Below are 25,217 nucleotides of genomic sequence, written 5' to 3' on the forward strand. Positions count from 1 at the left end.
TACAATTTGCATTTCAACCCAAGTTCAAGATCATGCCCCCTAAATTTCACCTTTCCACTTAGGATAGATATCAAATCTCTCTGTATCCCACTATGTAGCTTCAGGTTAGAAAATTCTATTTTTAAAAATGATTCTTTTCTAGGCCCTTATTATCTGTAACTCCTGATAGTTTCACAACATCTAAAACACTGAGGAGAAGCTCTCCATATATATAGGTACATATTAAGTGTAAGCTGAAAAAACCAGCAGGCTCACAAGGATAAAATGGCAACAGGGGCTAAAATCTGTAATAAAAACCCCATAAATGCCTCCTACCCCAATAGTTCTCAACTTTAGATGCACATTAGGATTACTTGGGAAGCTTCTAATCTGGCCTAATTGCTAGGGATACCCCCTCTGTCTGAATCACTGACAAGAATCACGTGTTAAACTTTTTTTTGTTTTTGTTTTTTTGGTTACTGGTCTGTCTCTAAGCTAATGCTCTACCACTTGAATCACAGCTTCACTACTGGCTTTTTTTTTTTTTTTTAAAAATAACTGGAGATAAGAGTCTCATGGTCTTTCCTGCCTGGGCTGGCTTTAAACCTTGATCCTCTGTTATGGCCTCCTAGAATTTACAGGTGTGAGCCACCTGGCACGTGTTAAAATTCTTCAAGGAATGCCAATATGCATGCATCTAGGGACAAAGAACCACTGCTTCAAACCAGTGCTACCCAAAAGAACTTTCTATAATTATAGATGGACATATTCAGCATGTGTGCCATCTTATATAGTAACCTGTGGCCACTTGTGCTTTTTCAGACTCCTAAACAACAGCTAGCATAACTTAGGGAATGAATTATTAAATAATTTATTTGAAAATTTTAATAGTAGGTGGCTCGTGGTACCAGAATGGACTGCACAGGTCTAAACTGTTAGGACTGATGAGTGGCTAGCTAACTGCATGAACTCTTTACATATGGATACATTTTAAAAATTGGTTGCAGAACTAGTTACTCAGCCAGATTTCAGCTTCTGGTACTCTGTTGTGCCCATCCTGTCAAATATCAAAGAAATATAGCTATCCTACTTTTGCTGTATTTTCTTAACTGCAAATCTAGCAATAAGAGGAATTAGTCTAACACAGCCTACTATGAATGGATGTGCTTCTGGTCCTTCTAATGTTTTTTGTTTGTTTTTTGGTCGGTCATGGGGCTTGAACTCTAGGCTTGGGCGCTGTCCCTGTGCTCTTCAGCTCAAGGCGAGCGCTCTACCACTTGAGCTACAGCACCACTTCTGGTTTTCTAGTGGTTTATTAGAGATAAGAGTCTCACGGACTTTCCTGCCCGGGCTGGCTTTGAAGCATGATCCTCAGATCTCAGCCTCCTGAATAGCTAGGATTACAGGCGTGAGCCACCGGCGCCCAGCTCTGATGGTTTTTCTAACTTCTAGCCTTCCAGGATCAATACTGAGCCAAGGCAGTTCATTTTACAGAATTCCTTCTTGGGAAGATCAAAAAGGTATCAGCCAACTTTTGTGCAACTTTTACAGGACAGGATTTTTCAAAGCCACGGGATTTCACTTCCAAACCTCTGATGCCATCTCAGATGGAGAACATAGATTCCCTGAGGATGGAGTCTTTTCCTGGATCTCAGGCTTGCTGCTCTCACCTCTGCACTCTCTAGAGATCATCATAGCTCACAGAAATGAGCTTGCCTTCACTGACATTCAACCATGCTTCAGCCTAATCAGCAGACCCAACCTCTCCATCATTACCTGATTTAGAGCTAATGTGAACACACACCTGATAAAACTTACGTGGTAGTAATACCTCTAGCATGCAACCTTTGGCCCTTTCTTTACCCCCTTCGTATGTCTCTGTGGATGTGTCTCTGTGTGTACGGGGACTTAAACTCAGGGCCTTGCACTCTCATTTGGCTTTTGATTCAATGCTGGTATTCTACCACTTGAGCCCTCCTTCATTTCCTTCTTTATCCTTCTGTACATCCCCTTTTAATCTTTTTATTTGGGAAAATCTTCAACACAAACCAGTATAATAAATTCCCATGAACTTCAATTATCCACATGACCACAAATTAGTTTTATTTATATTCAAATTCACTTTTTCTTTCTAGTATGTCTAAAAATAAAATAAGGGACATAATTCTATCTATACCAAGATCATTTGCAACTGACCACTCAAGTATATTCTGAAGCATTTTCAAGCCTTTAAACTTATCTCCCTTTCAGTGGTAGAAATGAACCTTTACTTCGCTGGCCTTTTTGCAATCTAATTTCTAGCAGCAGTCTGGGGCACACATGTGTAGTCCTCCCTGTGTGAACAGTGGTGATGCATCCCCTGGATATATAAAGTTCTTATAGGACTGAAAGGAGGGTCAACAGCACATGGAGACTATAGGAATGGTCCACCTGGGTAGTACCACTGAATTTTACGCACTGGAGCCAAATTATCTTCCTTTTCTTTTTCAGCAAAAAAGGGAAAATAAGATTGAAAAAAGAAAAGGAGAGCTGTTCAAGGGACTGACCTTACTGGAAATATCCCTACCCAGAACCTTGTGTTATTTTTGAACCTTAGAGAATGGGAATTTTATTTTTCTAGGAAGAAAAATGAAGGGTACATTATAAGAAGGAAAACAGAAAATGAAGAGAACATATGCTAGTCCCAATGGGTCCTATTCTGACACTCTCTTCTTGGACTATTATTACATTTTTGAGACAAAACTTACTTGACAATCCAGTGCTGTTGATGTTTTGGTATTCCGTATAAAAAATTGCTTTTTCAAGCATTCCTAGGAAAATCACAGCTGCAATCCAAAATTGTATTCTTAATATATCTTTCCAGTAACAGGCAGACCATGTCAGCCAGAGCACACCATATAATATATAAACAATACACATCACCATATAAAACTGCAGGAAGAGAAGAAATTCTAGTCAATTAAATCTTCTGATCATTTGAAAGTTGGCATTTCTACATTTAAGTATCCAATTCCAGTCACTCTAGAACCAGATATAGAGGGTATATCAAAGCATTAGATATTGAGGGATTAGTACTACCCAGCAAATGATTTACCTCTTCCCTCTTGGCCCAATCTTTTTATGTATCTAAAGATGGAATATTAGGGACTGGGAAGGTGGCTCAGTGGTAGAGTGCTTGCCTTGCATGCCTGAGGCCGTGGGTTCGATTCCTCAGCACCATATAAGCAAAAAGAAAAAAGCTGGAAGTGGTGCTGTGGCTCAAGTGGTAGAGCGCTAGCCTTGAGCTGAAGAGCTGAGGGACAGCGCCTAGGCCCAAAGTTCAGGCCCCACAACTGGACCCAAAAAAGATGGAATATTAAGGGTTGACCCTCCTCCCACCTTATTATTCCAAGTCAGGCAAAACCCCAGGTATGCATGGACATGCTTGATGTACAGGCAGGGCAATCTGACCTAAGTCTGGCCATCAACATTCCATTGTGAGCCTAACTGAAAGTCCCCACCTCCCTAGCCACAATAGCCTTTTCAATAACTTCTGTTTCCTTGATTAGACCCCATAAAAGCCTAACTCCAACCCCACCTCCATTCCCAGGAAGGTTGCCACGCGTTGCCGCTATACCTCAATAAACAGAGCTAGCCTGTTGAGACTGAGACTGGCCTGTTTCTTTCTCCTCCATTTTTCTAACACCTAGCTCTTCAGAAGCTTTAAATTTCCTATTTAGTACACAAAGTTCATTACTTTAAAAAGGGGAAAAATACAAATAATACTCACAATCATTAGAGGCCAATCTGATGCAGAGATATATCCATGAGGCCCCATCATAGAAAGAGAAACTAGTGACAGCAACAGAAAGGGACAGAAAAGGAACAATGAGCTAATTAATAATTAATCCTTCTTAAGTCTTTAAGTATAAGCTTATTTTCCAGAAAGCTCCGCAGAGACAAACTGTGCTATTAAATATTGAATTTTTACCTGTGCACATATAATCTTACCAAGATACCTTCACTTTTACATACGTCACTATGAAAAACAGTGTCAAATACAAGCCAGGCACCAGTGGCTTATGCCTGTAATCCTAGCTACTCAGGAGGTTGAGATCTGAGGATTGTAGTCCAAAGCCAGCCTGGGTAGGAAAGTCTGTGAGACTCTTATCTCCAATTAACCACTCAGAAAACCGGAAGTGGCGCTGTGGCTCAAGTGGTAGAGCAGGCCTTGAGCTGAAGAGACCAGGGACAGTGCCTAGGCCCAGAGGTCAAGCCCTGTAACCAACAAAAAAACAAACAAAAAAAACCCAAAAAACAAAAGTGTCAAATACAAATGCAAAGTACTGCTGATTACCAGGCTAGACCTCGGAATGGTCACCTAGCTGATGGTCACTGATGTCTCGGAGGGCCTTATTTTTGTCAATGACACTTGGGACAGGGCACACAACACATATATCTGGTTTCAGTTTTGTCTCAGAAGACAAATCCAATGCAAGACAAGCAAGCCTTGTAAATAATAGCTCCTTACTAATTAGTGGGAACCTAAAATTGCCTATCAGTGGAAAAGACACAAAACCTGAGAATGAAAAGGGTGCATGCAAGTCAGTGCTATGGTCTAGATGCTACCAAAATTCGTATGTTAAAACGTAATACCAAAGCTGGGTGATGGTGAATCATAGGCATCAGGCTATAATCAAGCAGCTTCTCACAAAGTTAAGATCTGAAGATCGCAGTTCAAAGCCAGCCCTGGCAGGAAAGTCTGTAAGACTTTTATCTCCAATTAAACACCAAAAAAAAAAAAAAAAAAAAAGGCTCAGGGACAATATCCAGGCCCTGAGTTCAAGCCCCAGGACTAACATAAAAAAAATTTTTTTTAAAGAAGTTAATCCCACTGGGCAGCAGTGGCTCACATCTGTAATCCAAGCTTCTAGGGAGGTTGAGATCTTAAGATAGCAGTTTAAAGCCAGCTTGGGCAGGAAAGTCCATGAGACTCATCTCCAATTAACTACCAAAAAGCCATAGGTAGACCTCTGATTCAAGTGGTAAAGTACTAGCCTTGAGGACAAAAGCTCAGGGAAAGTGCCCAAGGCCCTGAGTTCAAACCCCAGGACTGGCACAAAAAAATTAAAAAACAAACAAAAAACCTTAATCCCCACAGTGGTGTACTGACAAGTAAGGCTTCAGGCTAGAGATGTAGCTAGCAGAGCACTGTCTAATATACAAGAAGCCCTAAGTTTGATCCTCAGCACCACAAAAAAGAAGTAGGGCCTTTTGAGGAACTCCTCATGAATGTATTAATGCCTCATTAGAGGGTTAGACGCCACCATTAGGACCCAGCACTTTTCCTCTTTTGCTTTTCCATCCTTTCTGCAATGTAAGGACAGAGTTCAGGGCATCATTCTGGAAACAGACATAGCACCCCTAAGATGCAGGCAACCTACCAAAACTGTGAGAAAATACATTTGAATTCTTCATTACATAGTATTATACAGTCTGTTATGGCAGCACACAACAGTCTAAGACAATTAGGTAACAAACAGGATGATGGCAAGGCCCCTGACAAAGACCTACTTCACACTTCCAGAGCAGCCAACATCAGCAGCTTCCCTTTGTGAGACCTGCAGTACACTTGCTCCAAGCCTCCTCTGTAGTAAAGCCTGTTTACCACAAGAATTTCTGTCCCTAAATCCCCCTAGTGGCCTAAGCACTTCCTCAAAGGCAAAGCATCATTTTCCCTTCCATGACCACAGTGGCTGAATCAGAGCAGTAAGGCACATAGCTAAGATGGTCACAGACTATTTATAGCTACTGTTGGCCCAGTGGAAAGCCATCTGAAAAACATCAGCCAAATTCTGGAATCTGTGAAAGCATTCATCTCTTTGAAAAGTGCTTATTGAGCCTACTGTTGTAGATATTATGGAACTAAGGCTTAATGAGGCACATTGATGAAGAGCTACACACACCGGAAGCCACAGCTGAGAGACATGCTACTTGACTAAGCTACAGACAGATAATTTCAAATCTTTAAATCTCCTGATGGCCATTTTCAACAGAGAAGATAATTCACTTCAAATACAAGTAAGATGTGGCCTACACATTTCTACATATTAGCAAAATAAGAAATTTTATGTTCCACTGCAAAATCTGAAATTGAAAATTTAATCACAAAGTTTTTTTCTCAATTGAAGAAATAAATTTTTCAAAATTTTCTCCACTTAACAATAACATTTCCAATCCATTAATGATAGTGCTGGTGGCTTATGCCTGTTTTCCTAACTACTTAGGAGGCTGAGATCTAAGGATCATGGTTTGAAGCCAGTCCAGACAGGAAAGTCTGTGAGCTATTTTTTTTTTGCTGGTTCTGGTGCTTGATCTTAGGGCCTAAGCACTGTCTCTTATGCTCAAGGCTAGTGCTCTACCACTTTGAGAAACAATGCCATCTCCAGCTTTTTGGTAGTTAATTGGATAAGTCTCATAGACGTTCCTGCTTGGGATGGCTTTGAACTGTGATCCTAAGATCCTTCTAAGTAGCTAGGATTACAGGTATGAGCCACCGATGCCTGGCTGTGAGTCTCTTTTTTCTTTTTCTTTCCTTTTCTTTTTGTGAGGCTCTTATCTCCACTAAACTGCCAAAAAAAACCTGGAAGTGGAGCTGTGGCTTAAATGTAGAACACTGTCCTTGAGCAAAACACCCAGGCCCTGAGCTCAAGCCCTAGGATTGATGAAAAAAAGAAAGAAATATGAGTATTTAGGTAAGCATAAAGCTTTAAGTCCTCAAAATAAATTTACAACATAAATCAATGTTTAAAGACATGCTTCTAACAAACAATAAAAAATTCAGATAAAGGACAAAAAGCACAGAACACAGAAAATGCAGACCATCGGCAATATGCATGTAGGTTAGCCATACCATTCAGATTCCAGCTGGCAGTTGTTTGGTCCGTTTTAATAGAAACAATAAAGATATGAAAGCCATCCCTCTGTGTCTTGGCTACAACATCCTGAAATGATGGGGAAAATCCTGTTATTTTAAATAAATTGCTATATAAGATCTAGTCACAACTGCTCACTTCATTTTTTGGGGGGCAGTACTGAGGTGTGAACTCAGTCTTGTGCTTTATAGGCAAGCATTCTACTATTTAAGCCACACTTCCAGCTTTGTTCACATTTTAGAGCAATTTTTGGTAACTGAATTGGGTTACTCTTTTTTTTTTGTATATGTGTGTGTGTCAGTCCTGGGGCTTGATCTCCAGGTCTGTCCCTGTCCTGTCTGGCACTGTCCCTAAGCTTCTTTTGCTCAAGGCCAGGGCTCTACCATTTGAGCCGCAGCTCCAATTCTGGAGTGTCACAGACTTTCCTGCCCAGGCTGGCTTTGAACCATGATCCTCAGATCTCAGTCTTTTGAGTAGCTAGGATTACAGAGTGAGCCACATTTGGGTTACTTATAAAAAAAAATACAAATAGAAAAAACAGACTAAAGAATGCTAGGCAGTGGAAGGATAGATACTGCTTTCATTTTTTTCTTATCATCCTACCCAATTCAAAGGGACAGAAGAAAAAGGTTCTCATGTTCAGTGTTCCTCACCTCTTACATATCTACAGGTTCCCCCTATATTACTACTGTATGTTTTACTATTATCACTATTCATATATTTTATCCTAATGATTTGAAACATTCGGTTTTATTTAAATGTTTTACAATAATTGAGTTGAGGGCTGGGAGCTGATGGCACATCCCTATAATCCTAGCTATTCAGGAGGCTAAGATCTATGATCAAAGCCAGCCTGGGCAGGAAAGTCCATGAGACCCTTATTTCTAATTAACCACAAAGAGCTAGAAGTGGAACTATAGCTCAAGTGGTAGAAAAAAAACCCCTCAGGTATAGCGCTTACTCCCTGAATTCAAGCCCCAGTACTGGCTAAAAAAGGGGGGAAAACAGCTGAGGAAGGAGGAAATTTGATAACATTGTCAGAAATGAGTGAGACTGGGAATAGTTACTTAGGAGGCTAGGCAGGAGGATCTCAAGTTGAAGGCTAGGCTGGGCAACATAGCAAGACCCTATCTAATAATAACAATAACAACAACAACAACAAAAGGAAAAAGAAAAAGGAAAGAGAGAAATGAGTCTAAGTACATCCATACTACAGGATCAGTGAGGAACTTAGTTCCAGGCCAAACACACCTCATCAAATAGGTATGAAAAAAATCAATGGATGCTTAAGTCCCTTATGGCAGAGTATTTGCTTATCCAGAGTTGCTTACAACATCTCTGATTACTTTTAACTTAATATAAATGATGTGTAAGAGTTGGTATACTGTATTGTTTAGGTAGCAGTGACAAGAAAAATGAGTATACATGGTTCAATACAGAATCTGTTTCCCTACTACTCTGATCTACAGTTGGTTGTAGCCATGTAAGCAAAATCCATGGATGTAGAACTTGCTGGTGCTGAAGGCCAACTATATATAGGCTAAATCATTTAAATATTTTTTTAGTGTGAGACCAAGACTCAAACTCCATACCTGACACTTTGGTTTACTGGCTAGTGCTCTACCAACCAAGCCACTCCTACAACCCTCAAATTTCCTTTTTTTTTTTTTTGCCAGTCCTGGTGCTTGAACTCAGGGCCTAGGCACTGTCCCTGAGCCTCTCTGTGCTCAAGGCTAGAGCTCTACAACTTGAGGCACAGTGCCACTTCCAGCTTTTTCTGAGTAGTTTTGTGGAGGTAAGAGTCTCAAGGGGCTGGGAAAGTGGCTCAGTGGTAGAGCGCTTGCCATGCATGCCTGAGGCCCTGGGTTCAATTCCTTAGCACCACATAAGCAAAAAGAAAAAAAAAAGCCGGAAGTGGCGCTGTGGCTCAAGTGGTAGAGCGCTAGCCTTGAGCTGAAGAGCTGAGGGACAGCGTCCAGGCCCAGAGTTTAGGCCCCACGACTGGACACCCCCCCCCCCAAAAAAAAAAGAGTCTCAAGGACTTTCCTGCTGCAGCTAACTTTAAACTGCAACCCTCAGAACTCAGCCTCCTGTGTAGCTAGGATTATAGGCATGAGCCACCAGCTCCCAGATCCTCAAATTTCTTAAGGTATTATATTTCTAGCAGTCCCATAGGGGAATAAAACTGTCCCATTATGTTAATGAATCTTCCCAAGGCCAGCCCAAACTAGGCACATCCCACCTTCTCATTTTCTATCCCCTCTTTCTTTCCTCCTACTCCATGTGACACAGTTTGTCCTGGCCATTGAAGAGTGGATTCCTCCCCATCATCAGTCTTCTCTTTAGGCTCCCTAAAGAGGAGATAGAAAACCACATACAAAAGCAAACATCAAGCTAGGAGCCAGTGGCTTATAATCCTAGATATGAGGATCACAATTTGAAGCCAGCCTGGGCAGGAAAGTCTATGAGACTCTTATTTCCAATTAACTACCAAAAGACTGGGAGTGGTGCTGTGGCTCAAAGTGGTAGAGCACTAGCCTTGAGAGAAAAAGCTCAGAAACAACACTCAGGCTGAGTTCAAGCCCCAAGACCAAAATACACATAATACCTTCTAACCCTTCTGAGATCATACCTCAATCTTCTGACTTTCAGTAATCTCTCAAAATAGCACAAATTCCCTCTTCCATTATGTTACATTCACTGTCTCTATCCTTACATCCTTAACGATAACAGTAGTCTATTAGAATGCTTCCTTGCACACCAAGAACTAGAATTTTTTTTTCAAGGAAAGAAAGGCTGCAATCATGCTATTCATTACACTATGTGGAAAAGAAGGATGTAGCTTGTGGACAGAAACGGGAGGGGGAAACTCGGAGAAAGCAAAGGAAGGAGTGACATTGTCCAGGAAAAGAAATGTACTCATTACCTGACTTATGAAATGGTAACTCCTCTGTAGAATACTTTAGTAACAATAAAATTATATTTTTTAAAAAACAAAGGCTGGAGCCGGGTGCTGGTGGCTCACACCTGTAATCCTAGCTACTCAGGAGGCTGAGATCTGAGGAGCATGGTTCAAAGCCAGTTGGGGCAGGAACGTTCTTGAGACTCTTATCTCCAATTAACCAGCAGAAAACCGGAAGTGGTGCTATGGATCAAGTGGTAGAGTGCTCACCTTGAGCTGAAGAGCTCAGGGACAGCACTCAGGCCCAGAGTTCAAACCCCATGACTGACAAAAAAACAAAAACAAAAAAACAAAGGCTGCTCAGAAATTCATCTTATATTTTTTAAAAAGTTTTAAACAAAAACAAGTAAGTAGAATTTATAGACGCCTATAAGAAAGCATACTATTTAAAATAGGACGCTTCATAATTATGATTCTCTAAATATCTGTGCGCCAACTTTTTAAATCATACAAAAATTGTGAACATTTAATTTAAATACAAATAAAATAGCTTACCAGTGATCCTTCCTGGTTTGAAATATTTCTCACACTCATTAGTTCTTTATTCTGGAAAAAAAATTATATTGCTCATTTCAATGAGGGAAAAGTTCTAATACGAATACATTTAAAAAATGAAGATTTGAAAGTTAAAGATCAGAATACAACTGTCCTTGTACTCTAATTATGAGTAAGATAATTCTGCCATATAAATTACTTCCTGGCCAGGTGCTGGTAGTTCATGTCGGTAATCCTAGCTACTCAGAAGGCTGAGATCTGAGGATCATGGTTCAAAGCCAGCCCAGGCAGGAAAGTCTGTGAGAGACTCATCTCCAATGAACTTCTCAGAAAAGGCTGGCGTGGTGCTGTGGCTCAAGTGGTAGAGCACTAGCTTTGAGCATGAAGAAACAAGGACAGTGCCCAGTCCCTGAGTTCAAGCCCCAGGACTGGCAACAACAAAAACAAAAAACAAAAACATAAAAAACCCCAAATTACTTCCTATCAGTGTGATTACTATTAGAAATATTACTGACTCTAAGGTATGTATTCAAATGTTTTTTTTTTCTTTCATGCAATTGTTTCTAACACATTTATAAGATTATTTCTTTGTTGCTTTGTATGTCCCTCCCCTACGGTATAACCCCTGCTTTCACTGTATGTGATGGTATAATTTGTAGAGGGGAAGGGGAAAAACAAATCATTTAAATAGGGATACAGGTGGACCCATTGCAACAATGAGATGTACTTGTCATTATGTTGAAAATGAACTTTACAACTTTGGTGCGGGAGGGGGGGTGTGTGGGGGAAGGATGGGAAGGGGAAACAAAGGAGGAGGCTACAATGCTTGATAAGAAATGTACTCATGGGGCTGGGAAGGTGGCTCAGTGGTAGAGCGCTTGCCTTGCATGCCTGAGGCCCTGGGTTCAATTCTTCAGCACCACATAAGCAAAAAGAAAAAAAAAAAGCCGGAAGTGGCGCTGTGGCTCAAGTGGTAAAGCGCTAGCCTTGAGCTGAAGAGCTGAGGGACAGCGCCCAGGCCCAGAGTTCAGGCCCCACGACCGGACCCCCCCCCAAAAAAAAAAAAAAAAAAAAAGAAATGTACTCATTATCTTGCCCATGTAATTGTAACCCCCTCTGTACAGTATTTTCACAATAAAAAGAAAAAATAAAATAAAATAAAAAGAAATATTACTATTAGGCTGAAAGTGTTAGGAAATCAAAAGGGGATCTAGTTGTTAAAATGTTTTATACTTAATCTGGGTTAATAAAGGTATCCTCAGTTACTGAAAACTCAACAAGGTGTATTCTTACGTGTAGTTTCCTGCATATTTATTACACTTTTATACAAATCATTTTGGAAGCCAGGAACCTGTAATCTTAGGTACAATGGAGGGTAAGATCTGAGGATTGTGGTTCAAAGCCAGCCCAGATTTTCCTATAGGAAAGTCTGTGAGACTCTTATCACCAATTAACCACCAAAATGCCAGAAACAGAGCCAAGGTTCAAATAGTAGAGTGCTAACCTTGAGTTCAACAGCTCAAGGACAACAGTCACACAGAGTGCAAGCCCAGGACTAGCAAAAAAAAAAAAAAAAAGAAATCATTTGGAATGTCCAGAACAAATGTAAGTTAAAGACCATAACTTCCCTACAGGGCTGATTGCTTATAACATTTATAACCTAACATGCTTCAGAGGAGGAAGGCATAAAGAAGGAGGGAATGTAGCCAGGCGCTGGTGGCTCATGCCTGTAATCCTAGCTACTCAGGAGGCTGAGATCTGGTGATCACGGTTCAAACCAGCCCGGTCAGGAAAAGTCTGTGAGACTCTTATCTAACTACTCAGAAAACTGGAAGTGACATTGTGGCTCAAGTAGAGCACTAGCCTTGAGCTGAAGAGGTGAGGGACAGTACCGAGGCCCAGAGTTCAAGCTCCACCACCAACCAAAAAAAAAAGGAGGGAATGTTCTGTTACTGCTGCTGAGAAATTAGGACCTTTAGTAAAAGGAACAGATCAGTGACCTTGACTATGGCTGAAGCAATAGGATGATAAGGACTAAGGCCTGAGCAGAGTGGACATAAGAAAAAAATAAGAGCCAGGTGCTGGTGGCTCACACCTGTAATCCTAGCTACTCGGGAGGCTGAGATCTGAGGATCCCGGTTCAAAGCCAGCCCAGGCAAGAAAGTCCGTGAGACTCTTATCTCCAATAAACCACTAGAAAACCGCAAGTGGCGCTGTGGCTCAAACGGTAGAGCGCTCGCCTTGAGCTGAAGAGCACAGGAACAGCGCCCAGGCCCAGAGTTCAAGCCCCACAACTGACAAAAAAAAAAAGAAAAAAAAAGCAGATCATAAAGAATGTTTCAATAAAGAGATGAAAACAAGAGGAACAGGGCATAAATATTTTACTTACTATATACTTATTATATATAATATTTTACTTACTATACACATAAAAACTAAGTAATATTTTACTTACTATACACATAAAAACTAAAGCTAGGAGTTAATAGCTAGGTACCTTTCTTTATCAAAATAGGATAAAGCACTATTTAAGTTCATATTTGTATTTACTGTGAATACTTTTTTCCCCTGGTGGCTGTGGGAATTGAACCTAGGATCTCCTACTTGCTAGGTAGGTACTCTACCACTTGAGCCACATTCCTAGTCCTTTTGTTTTCATTTTGAGAGAGTGTCTATCTTTCTACAAGGGCTGACCTTCTGAGTTCAAGATCCTCCTGCCTTTGCTACTTGAGTATCTGGGATTATAAATATATGCCACTATGCCCATCAGGACTAAGCTCCATTCTAACAAGAGGAAGACAGATACTCACATGTAATGAGGGAAACACTTGCAAATCACTGTTGCAATCTAAGTTTTCATTTTTTGTTGTCCAACAGTCAATATTCTTGAAATAACTACACAAATCTTCATCAAAATGCAGTTCATGTTTTTGAGACATCTCCTGCCCAAGGTAAAATTATATGTTGTAATATATTTCCACATCTTTTTTCCCAGAAGATAAGTAAAACTTAGTATCTAATTAATACCAAGAGTTATTTCAGTTTGGAATACTTGAAAATATACAATAAAATACCAGAGAGGAAAAAATTTGAATATAATTAGCATTTGGGTGGCTGAAGCTGGAGGATCTCACGTTTAAGATCAGACTGGGATATAGTAAAACTGTATCTTAAAAAACAAGTAATGAGCCGGGCGCTGGTGGCTCACGCCTGTAATCCTAGCTACTCAGGAGGCTGAGATCTGAGGATCGTGGTTCAAAGCCAGCCCGGGCAGGAGAGACCGTGAGACTCCTATCTCCATTAAACCACCAGAAAATCGGAAGTGGCGCTGTAGCTCAAGTGGTAGAGTGCTCGCCTTGAGCTGAAGAGCTGAGGGACAGTGCCCAGGCCCAGAGTTCAAGCCCTACAGCCGACATTAAAAAAAAAAAAAAAACAAGTAATGGGCTGGGAAGGTGGCTCAGTGGTAGAGCACTTGCCTTGCATGCTTGAGGCCCTGGGTTCGATTCCTCAGCACCACATAAGCAGAAAAAAAAAAGCCAGAAGTGGCACTGTGGCTCAAGTGAGTGCTAGCCTTGAGCTGAAGAGCTGAGAGACAGTACCCAGGCCCAGAGTTCAGGCCCCATGACCGGAACCCCCAACCCCCCCCCCCCCCAAAAAAAAAAACAAGTAATAACAAAAATGTATGACCAACAAAGGACTCGTTCCCAGAAAAATAAAACAAACATCTTGTTCCACTTTATCCTATATTAGGGAGGTTTTACAAAACTAATGCAGCCAAGTAGCTAATCCATGAGAATAGGGAAAATGATTACACACCAACAATGTGAGGCTCCATATATCCCAGAATGAATCAAGTTCCTAATAGCAGCAACTAAGTTGGCTCTAACAGACCAAACAGAGGATAGACTGAATAAATGTAGCAATCTATTATAACATGTATTATAAAGGAAAAATTAATATCCATATTGGTGATTGACAGACAAGATTTTGAAAAGGGAAAGCTCATCCATGTAGTACAATATACCAATACGTGTTATATATATACACACACCCACACACACATATATATATATATACACACACACACACACAAAATGAGAAAATCATCATTTAGCAATCACTCCAGGAACAACTGATTTATCAAACAAGAATTATGAAAGGATGCTAAAACAAACGAATGCTTTGAGTGAAAAAAAAAAGAAAGAAAACAATTTCTTTAGGGGTTCAAAGGTCTTTTCCCAGCCAGGTGCTGGTAACTCATACCTGTAATTCTAGTCGCTCAGGGAAATGAAATCTGAGGACTGAGGTTTGAACCAGCCCAGGGAGGAAAGTCTGAGATTTTCTTATCTCCAATTAACCACCAAAAAGCAGAAAGTGGAGCTGTGCCTCAAGTGGTAGAGTGCTAGCCTTGTGCAAAAAAGCTCAGAGAGAGCAACCAGGCCTGAGTTCAAACCCCAGGCCCAGTACACAAAACACACTTGCAAACACAAACACACACACACACACACACACACACACACACACACACACACACACACACACACACACACACACACACACACACACACACACACACACACACACACACACACACACACACACACACACACACACCACAAATTTTAACAAAGAGAAAGCTAACTTTATAGTAAAAACTCAACTGATTGAATTAACACTGGCCAAAATGGGACAAAGTACTATTCTGCACAATTTCTCTAGAAGTGATTAATTTGAATCTGATTGTAAGAATACCTCAAAAATGCTCAAATTAAGAGACACTACGGAAATAAATGGTGTATATGCTCTGAAATTATCAACAACTAAAAACAAGACATTTAATGTGATTCTAGATTAAATCCTGTGCCAGACAACAAACTCTGCTTAAATGGTAAACTGATCAGATGTTAATAAAGTCTGCATATTGGATAATCATATTGTATTAGTGTTAAACTTCCTCAGTTTAGAACATGGCATTAAAGTATTTATTGTGAAGGAATAAAATACTTAGGGGGAGGAAAAAGCAACATTCAAAGAAAACAGCACCTACTTCAAAGGAAAAGATAATAGTAATAAAATATGGAAACTCATACATTATTCAGCATGGAAGCTGAAAATCATGAAACCATTCCAAGTACCATCATGAAATCATCAAAGAACATCTCTATTGAGTGACACAAGGAAGCCAGCATATTCCAGAAGGAAAGAGCCAGGCTTCTGAGCCACGGTGGGGAGACCTTTCTCAGCCCAGCTTTTTCCTCTTCTCTCATTCTCCTTCTGCCCATCCCATCTCTCTCTAGAACACACAAAATTTACTTGTCCTCACTAAAGTTTTAGATTCTTTTAACTAATTTACTGAATGAAAAAAATTTTAAATTCTTTCTTAAATTAGGTTGATTTTTATTTTTATATAATCCATAATCCTTTTACCAATGGCCCTAAAAAGGCTGATTTACACACTAATATTTTTTAAAGATAATTATAAGGAAGCTACAATGTCTCTAAATTAACCTAGAACACTTCTATTTCTTGCCTGTCTACCTACTACTCATCAGAATATTATGGTTTTATATTTCGAATTTTTCCTTTGTAGGGGTGTGTGTGTGTGTGTGTGTGTGTGTGTGTGTGTGTGTGTGTGTGTGTGTGTGTGTGTTGTGTGTGTGTGTGTGTGTGTGTGTGTGTGTGTGTGTGTGTGTGTGTGTGTGTGTGTGTGTGTGTGTGTGTGAGAAATAATGAAGATTTGCATTTTACTTACTTCCAGCTCAGGATATTCATTGTGACAGGTATGATATTTCAAATGCCACTCTATGGTAAACTTCACCGGCCCAGAACAACTGAATGACTTTACTGTTTAGAAAAAGGAAGTTTCATTTTACGTTAATATACATAGTTTAATACATACTGAAGGATTTAAGAACATATTTAAAATAGACTACTTTAATGTGACAATGACAGATAAAATCATTTAAATTATTAATCAAAAGTTGCTATATTCATTTTTAAGTCCAAGGTTGGAATCAACCAAGTAGCTTGATATGCAAATAACAGCTATGTCAGTCTAAATACTGTTCTTCCTCATTCGAAATGTACTCAATGAGCCCCCAGTTGTGAAGCAGAAAGTGACATAATAGTAAACATGAACAATTCCTGTCCATGACCTAAGAGGTATTGGGGAGGGTAGGGCTCCCTATAAGCACTTTCAATAGATTAAGGGGTTGAGATAGAGCATGAAGAGAGCACTGAGCAGGGCTCTTAATGTAGTCTAGGAGAATATGAAAGTCGTTAAAGGCAGGCTAGCTGGAGGAGGAAAAAGCAAGAGTCAGCCATGTAGAAAGATTACCCAGGCTGCCGGGCGCTGGTGGCTCACGCCTGTAATCCTAGCTACTCAGGAGGCTGAGATCTGAGGACCGCGGTTCAAAGCCAGCCCGGGCAGGAGAGACCGTGAGACTCCTATCTCCAATAAACCACCAGAAAACCGGAAGTGGCGCTGTAGCTCAAGTGGTAGAGCGCTCGCCTTGAGCTGAAGAGCTGAGGGACAGCACCCAGGCCCAGAGTTCAAGCCCCACGACCGACAAAAAAGAAAAAAAAAAAGATTACCCAGGCTAAGTGTGAGCATGGCATGAGTATGACCATCTGAAGATAACTCAATATGGTTACAACTTTGATTGGGGAAAAGAGAAGAGTTAACAGTTAAAAAGAATGCTAGAGAAATTCATGAATGGTCTTATGCTTTGCCAAGGAATTTGGCCTTTGTTTATCACAAAGTACCACCAAAGGTTTCAAGTTCTAGGTGATTTGATGACACAGACTGAAAGGGTTTTAATACTAGAGTTCAAATCTTGGTACTGGAGGGGGAAAAAGTAAAAAGAAAAAGGTTAAGTATAAAAGTTAGAAAAGTCTGTTAGAATATCCTTAAACATGGCAGCTGGCTTCCAATGAGCAAGTAATCAAGGATAGACCAAAGGAGGGACAGAACAACTTCTATAATCTATGGTCAGAAGGGATATAACACTACCTCTACCAGTTTGTTTGGTTTTTTTTGGGGGGGGGGGGGGGGTCCGGTCATGGGGCCTGAACTCTGGGTCTGGGCGCTGTCCCTCAGCTCTTCAGCTCAAGGCTAGCACTCTATCACTTGAGCCACAGCACCACTTCCGGCTTTTTTCTTTTTGTTTATATGGTGCTGAGGAATCGAACCCAGGGCCTCATGCATGCAAGGCAAGCGCTCTACCACTGAGCCATCTTCCCAGCCCCTACCTCTACCAGTTTATTGATAACTGAGACTAGCTCTAATAGCCATGAGTATCAGAAAGCAAGGATCATTCAGAATTATCTTAGAGGATAGTTACCTTACAGAGGGCACCCCAAACTGAGCCCATACATAGAAGTCTAAAAGGCTAAGACTGGTAGAATCTCTTGGATAACTACATAGAGGTGGAAGAACTGAGAAAGAGTAAGAGAAAGCTGCATGGATGGCAGTACCCTTGAAAATCTGGCTGAAAAGCAGTCTGCTTATGCATAGGAAGAAGTCCAGTAATTCTCTAGTAATTCTCATAGTTTCCAATAGTTTGAGTTTTCACTAGTCAGTGGAGGTCTCATTAAATACATTAAGCATTCAGGAAAGACATAGAAAGATCACAGTTAGCCCTGTATTAAAAGCTACTCTAGATAAAAGGATTGTCATAAGAAACTGTTCAAACAAGATTGTAAAAGAACTATATCATCTAGCAATATCAAGTGATCTAAAATATGTGGATATGGAGCCCCAGAAGAAAGAGATGAAGGTGGGAATAAAGTGCCTAAGTCCATGATAAGAATTAAGATTGAGATGTATTTTTTCCCCAGTGGTTTTTGCATCGACTGTTAACAATACTTTTGAGTTTGTTTCTGCACTTACTAGTCTGTTTCATTGTTCTACCTGTCTATTCCTATGTCAGAACCACAGTCACAATTCTGACCTGGGCCGGTTCACCCCTCCTTAGGCAACCTGGTGTTCCCCCGCTCCCGGGAGGTCACCATATTGATGCTGAACTTAGTGTGGACACCCGATCGGCATAGCGCACTGTAGCCCAGAACTCTTGGACTCAAGCGATCCTCCGGGCTCAGCCTTCCGAATAGCTGGGATTACAGGCGCACCACCACGCCCAGCCACAGTCACAATTCTACAGCTTATTTAAGTTCTAAAATCAGATAGTAAAAGCTCTTTGATCTTGTTTTTTTTTTTCAAAATTGTTTTAGGGTCTTTGTATTTTCATAAAGTATCAACATTGAGTCTACTTGACTGAATAGCCAAAGAATGTCTCATCTTCCAAAACAGCATGAACATGGACATATATTCAAGGGCAGTTTTTAGCTTTCAAGACACTTAAATCTGGTCCTGTGAAGACAGATTCCTTATTTCACCTGTTCCCCACAATACCAATGTAGATTTATAAACTACAATGCCCATTCACTAATAGTGAATAACTAGAAAGTAGATGTGTAATAATCAAATTAATTCTCCTTTCTGCATGCATTCCTGGAACCCAATGTGGTAAGAAGGCTGCTCAGTGAGCACAGCACCAGCACAAGTTGATGCTTCTTCCATACCTTCCAGCTACAGGTCATAAGCAGTTATGATTCAAGAAGACCTCTCTCCTGAGTGCTATTGGACATAGCCAGTTTTTGCCTCACTAAATCTCAACTATGTTATGCGTCTGCTCTTAAATCCTTTAAGAGTAGAGTATACTGCTCCACTTTTGCTCTGAGGCCTGATGCAATGATTTCATAACATCAAATTTTGTGTTTCAGTAGTCTGCATTGCTTTTGGTTTATCCCATATATCTGGTTGTCAGTCCTACGCAGAGATTCTTTTAAAGCTTTTAAGACATGAATTCATTAAAGCAAACACACACCAAAATTATTCCTTACCTACCCAAGACTTCAATTTCCTCTTAACATGACGACCTATGAAATCACAGAGCATTTCTAAAGTACCTCTGCCTTTTAGCTATTGGCTGTCATCTTCCTTTAGGAAAGACTCTGCTGATGGTAGAAACATCCCTAACAGATGACCACAGCATGAGAAAAAAAAAGAAAGAGAAAAGGAATAACTTTGGGTCCTGGGGAGGTCAGTTTACAATGAAAATTGCTCCTTATCCTGGGGCTTTAACTCTGGCTACCAACTTTCCTAGTCAAGATACTAGAAACAAAAACAAGAATTGTATCTAGGAAATATAATTTTTTATGTTAGTCCATTAAAAAATTAAAAAGCATTGGTAACCTGTGTATCAGTGTTTACAGAGCAAAGATAGTACCAAGCAAATATTTTCACTTTATTATTTTTTTGTGGTACTGTGATTTGAACTCAGGGCCTTACATTTGCTAGGCAGGTACTCTATCATTTGAGCCATACCTAAAACGCTTATTTTCACTTTAATAAGTCTAACACTCTACACTTACTTTCACTTCTATAAGCTCTAGTACTTTAACTAAAATGCTAATGTCTAGAAAATTTTACACTATGATATCATGTACACTTAGAAATTTTTCAATACCATGAAAGTTTTTATCACAACCATAACATTATATTCCATATATTCACAAAAGGAAATTTACCTAGTTTTATTTTAAAGTCTAGGTCTTAAAGTTAAATTTCAGACATTTTTACTAAAGCCTACTTTACCAGACATTACTTATAATTTTTAAAGATTCATATCACATTTTCTGAATTAGATTAGAAAAATTTATTCTTGCATATAACCCTATCTTGATTGAAGCAAAACTATAATGTTAGCACCACTTTAAAAACAAAGCACTTAGCTTACTATATACTACGTTATATCAGTTTACATTAATGTATCTGTTTACAATATGTATTAATGTTGTAGCTTATTATACTATTATACTCACCAGAAAACTTGATTTCAGTAGAGTTAAACATAGTTTTCCTAAATATCAAAGGTCCTGATTTCTGAAATGAAAAATATAGAAAGACTTTGTTAATTTTTTTCTCTGGTTTAAGATAGTTTCTTTCACTAAATTCAGAACTTTAATCCTTGCACTCTGTTGGATTAGAGTGAACAGCTTTTAAAATGCAGAGCCAGGGTTAGGGGCATGGCTCAGGTGCTAAAGCACTATCAATCCCTAGAAACCTCTCCCCCCATACCCAAAAGGAGATCCAATTGTGCAGTTCAATTGCTAAAAATCTTGTCCAATGTATTTACTCTCTGCAGTTCATGTGTGAGGATCATAAATGCCGCTTCCTTAAATGGTCTCAAGCAGGGTTGGTGCCACAAAGAAAGAGCTGCTACCAGGGGGCCATGAAGGTGGCTCAGTGGGAAAGGGCTTGCTTTGCATGCATAAAGCCCTGGGTTTCTACAGGACCACATAAGCAGAAATAGCCAGAAGTGGCGCTATGGCTCAAGTGTTAGGGTGCTAGCCTTACGCTGAAGATCTGAGGGATAGCGCACAGGCCCAGAGTTCAGGCCCCACAAAGAGCTGCTGCCATTGTAATAAGCTGCTCAGATGCAACATGAATTCTGTGCACTTGAATACTGCTCTGTTGGTAACAAAGTCAACATACTTTCCTTTGATAAAAACTATATCCTTCTTCAAACTGTTATAACCTACCTCCGTAACTGAAATGAACAAATTCCTATAGACTCTATACAAGGCCTTCTTGCCTCTCCAGAAATGTTTCACGTCTAAATTGCATGATATGCCTTTCTTCTCCTAGGACCTTCCTGATCAACTTGAAAATTTATTCAAATTTTCTCTTATATTTTTTCTTCACCTACATAGTTTTCTTACCCTACCAAACCCAGCCTATAAGCCTATAAACTCCTTCCTGGGTAGGTTCAGTAATAAAGCACCTGCCTAGTATGTATAAGGCCCTCAACTCAATCCCCTACCACTCTTATTCCACTATTAAATGAACAAATAGTTAAAAACAAGAAAAAACTAACATCAGGTTGCTCTTTCTTGGTAATCTCATCCTTCTCTCCTCACACTGCTGCTATTCCAAACCTTCTCCCCCCTCTCTTTTGGTAGTTTCAACACTAACAATAAACTCCTTAGCCCAACTGCCTAAAATGCATCTACCTACTGATAGATAAGGCAGGCTGACCTGTCAGAAACCATATACATTCCTCTCTGCTTCTCACCAATTCTTCCCACAGTCTACCTAAAGCTGAAGCCATCTAGTTGTCTAGCCATGGCTCCTTCCTCTCCATTACTCAGCCCCAATCAAGCATATTTTATTTTATTTTTATTTTTTTATTGTGAGAATACCGTACAGAGGAGTTACAATTACATGGGCAATATAATAAGTACATTTCTTATCAAGCATTGTTGCCTCCTCTTTGTTTCCCCTTCCCATCCCTTCCCATACTCCCCCCTCCACCCACCTTATTTTCCCCCCACCCCCCACCAAAGTTGTAAAGTTCATTTTTTGACATAAGGACTTGTACATCTCATTGCTGCAATGGGTCCACCTGTATCCCTAGTTAAACGATTTTTTTCCCTTCCCCTCCACAAATTATACTAACCTCAAATACAGAGAAAGCATGGGTTATACCGTGGGTGAGGGACATACAAAGCAACATAGAAATTATCTTATAAATATGTTAGAAACAATTGCATGAAGGGAAAAAAAAAACAAAAAAATTTGAATACTTATCTTGGGGTTCATTCCCTTATCATCAACTTATCTGACCTTTTCTGTCAAGCATATTTTATTTTATAAGCACTTCTCAAATATAGCTTGTCCTCTCCAAACTGCCTCCATTGTCATAATTCAGCTTCTCAACATTCCTATTTAGACTTCTGCAACAACATAACTGGTACTTCTGCCTTCATACCTGATCCTATAATTTCCTCTGAGATAGCAGCCAAAGTGAGTAGCAGTTATGTTTAACACCTCTCCCTTAATGGCTGGCTCTCTCATTCACACCTCTAAATACTACTGGTGGTCTGAGGACCTAGTCCAACCAATAAGTGGGGTATGCTGGCCCAAGGGGGGATGTTATTACTATTACTACCATCATTGCTTGGTACTAGTGCTTAAACAGCGCTCTTTACATGCTAAGCAAACACTCTTATTTCTGAGTTATATACAACCTTAGCCCCAATGGCATTTTTTAAAGTCCTGAGTTATCGCAATAATTTTAAAAAAAGGTTTCCACCTTAACATTAAACCTGAAACTCTGAAACTACTGCAAGACAGAGTAGAAGAGACACTTGAACTTACAGGCACAGGCAGGAACTTCCTGAACAGAGTCCCAGGGTCACAACTTGGAGAGAGACAACTTGGAGAAAGACTCGACAAATGGGACTACCTTAAAATAAAAAGTTTCTACAAAGCTAAAAACAGAAGCCAAACTAAAAGGACAACCAACCAATTGGGAAAAAATATTTACCAGCCACATATCAGACAAAGGCCTAATATCCATTACAAACATGGAACTCAAGAAACGTATCCTTCCAAATCTAACAAACCAATTGTTAAATGGACAAGGGAACTAGAGACTTCTCAGAAGAAAAGATAAAAATGGCAAAGAAACACATGAGGAAATGTTCACCATCCCTGGATATAAAGGAAATGCAAATAAAAACAACCCTGAAAGCCGGGCGCTGGTGGCTCAGGCCTGTAATCCTAGCTACTCAGGAGGCTGAGATCTGAGGATCGCGGTTCAAAGCCAGCCCGGGCAGGAGAGACCGTGAGACTCCTATCTCCAATAAACCACCAGAAAACCGGAAGTGGCGCTGTAGCTCAAGTGGTAGAGCGCTCGCCTTGAGCTGAAGAGCTGAGGGACAGTGCCCAGGCCCAGAGTTCAAGCCCCACGACCGACAAAAAAAAAACACAACAACCCTGAGATATCACCTTACCCCAGTCAGAACGGCCCAAATCTTAAATTCAGCCAATGACAAATACTGGCAGGGATATGGAGAAAGAGGTACCCTATTACATTGCTGGTGGGAATGTACACTAATACAACCACTTTGGAAAACAGTCTGGAGGTACCTCAGAAAGCTAAATATAGACTTCCCCTATGGCCCAGTCATACCACTCTTAGGCATCTACCCTGAACAACAGCAACCAGGATACAAGGACACATGCACCTCCATTTTCATTGCTGCACTGTTCACAATAGCCAAGATATGGAAACACCCCAGATGCCCCACTACAGATGAATGGATCCCAAAATTGTGGTACCTATATACAATGGAATATTATGCAGCCATTAGAAAGGGTAAAATAATAGCATTTGCAGGGAAATGGATAGAACCAGAGCATATCATTTTGAGTGAGGTAAGTGAAGAGCAAAGAGACAAACAGCACACATCTCCCTGATATGTGGATGCTAAAGCCAAAATGCAAGGAGATATGACAAAGTAAACAGGACTTAAGAAACAAAAGATATCTACTTAATTTGTCATACAATTTCTAAATAACTCCATGTTCTTGACCTCATAAATGGTATATGTGTACATATGCATATATATACATATATATATATACATGCACATCGGAGGGAAGCTAGGAAGGCACAGAATCAGAGAGAAACAGGGAAAAAATACAACAGAGGGGGGCCCATCAGCTACACAGGACATTGACAAAAAGGAACTAAGCAACTCAAGGGCAGTGATGGGAGGGAGGGAATGAGAGGGAAAAAGGGAACAGCTTACAGTAAGCAAAAGGAAAGAAGTGTACATATCACCCGATGTGGAAGAAATGGCTGTATTGTCAAAGCTTATAGAATTCACAAACTTAATAGACCACGATAGTGACAATTTGCCATGTGAAGGTTAAAATGTATGTGTGACTTTAAGTATCACTATGCTACAATACTGTGAAATTTGTGAAATCACTCAATCTCAATAAAAAATTATTTTTAAAAATTGAAAACGCAAAAAAAATGGTTTCCAGTTTCACTTAAAAAGGAGAACTGACAATTCCATGCCCATTCTGCCCTAGAATATTCACAAAGTGGATCCACATGTTGGTTATTCACTCCAAGAGTCATGAATCTGTAGTCTGAACCCATCTTTATTCAGATTATGATTTGCCTTAACCAGGCAGGTACTGGACTTTTGAAACTCCTGGTCTCCAGCTCAAGTTGGAACTCAGGTATGGAAAACTATCTAAACCTGAGTGATTTACCTCTCACACTTTGCATTTCACTCAGCAGAAGTACCACAAATTTATCACACACTGCTGCTGTTCCAATCCTCTCCATTTTTTTTTGGTTGGTCCTGGGGCTTGAACCCTGACCCTGAGCTTTTGTGCTCAAGGCTAGTACTCCACCACTTGGAGTCACAGCTCCATTTCCTATTTTCTGGTAGGTAATTGGAGATAAAAGTCTCACCGGGGAGGGGGGGCTGGGAAGGTGGCTCGGAAGGTGGCTCAGTGGTAGAGCACTTGCCTTGCATGCATGAGGCCCTGGGTTTGATTCCTCAGAACCACATAAGCAAAAAGAAAAAAGCCGGAAGTGGTGCTGTGGCTCAAGTGGTTTGAGCGCTAGCCTTGAGCTGAAGAGCTGAGGGACAGCGCCCAGGCCCAGAGTTCAGGCCCCACGACTGAACCCCCCAAAAAATAAAAATAAATAAATAAAAGTCTCACGGACTTTCCTTTCCTGGATGGCTCTGAACTAGCTTTTTTTAAAAAAATTTTTTTATTATGAAAATACCATACAGAGGAGTTACAATTACATGGGCAAGATAATGAGTACATTTCTTATCAAGCATTTTGTTTCCTCCTTTGTTTCCCCTTCCTATCCCTTCCCATATCCTGCCTCCCACCAGTATCCCCCCCAAAGTTGTAAAGTTCGTTTTTTCCGACATAAGGACTTGTACATCTCATTGTTGCAATGGTCCACCTGTATCCCTAATTA

The 25,217-nt window shown here is 40.2% G+C and overlaps 1 protein-coding gene across 2 annotated transcripts in view; it reads right to left on the reverse strand.

Annotated features, from left to right (window-relative positions):
* Positions 1-25,217, reverse strand: part of Tmem87b (transmembrane protein 87B) — a 58,527-nt gene that overhangs the window by 31,173 nt on the left and 2,137 nt on the right. For both annotated transcript variants that reach the window (XM_042695467.1, XM_042695466.1), the window contains exons 2-8: positions 20,236-20,296; positions 16,103-16,194; positions 13,161-13,292; positions 10,351-10,401; positions 6,872-6,962; positions 3,749-3,810; positions 2,727-2,910 (exon numbers count right to left, since the gene is read on the reverse strand). In XM_042695467.1, the coding sequence (XP_042551401.1) occupies positions 2,727-2,910; positions 3,749-3,810; positions 6,872-6,962; positions 10,351-10,401; positions 13,161-13,292; positions 16,103-16,194; positions 20,236-20,296 (673 nt within the window). The remainder of the gene's footprint in view (positions 1-2,726; positions 2,911-3,748; positions 3,811-6,871; positions 6,963-10,350; positions 10,402-13,160; positions 13,293-16,102; positions 16,195-20,235; positions 20,297-25,217) is intronic.

The sequence above is a fragment of the Dipodomys spectabilis genome, unplaced genomic scaffold (genome assembly GCF_019054845.1).
Source record: "Dipodomys spectabilis isolate Male_0828 unplaced genomic scaffold, ASM1905484v1 ptg000187l, whole genome shotgun sequence".
Lineage (NCBI taxonomy): Eukaryota > Metazoa > Chordata > Mammalia > Rodentia > Heteromyidae > Dipodomys > Dipodomys spectabilis.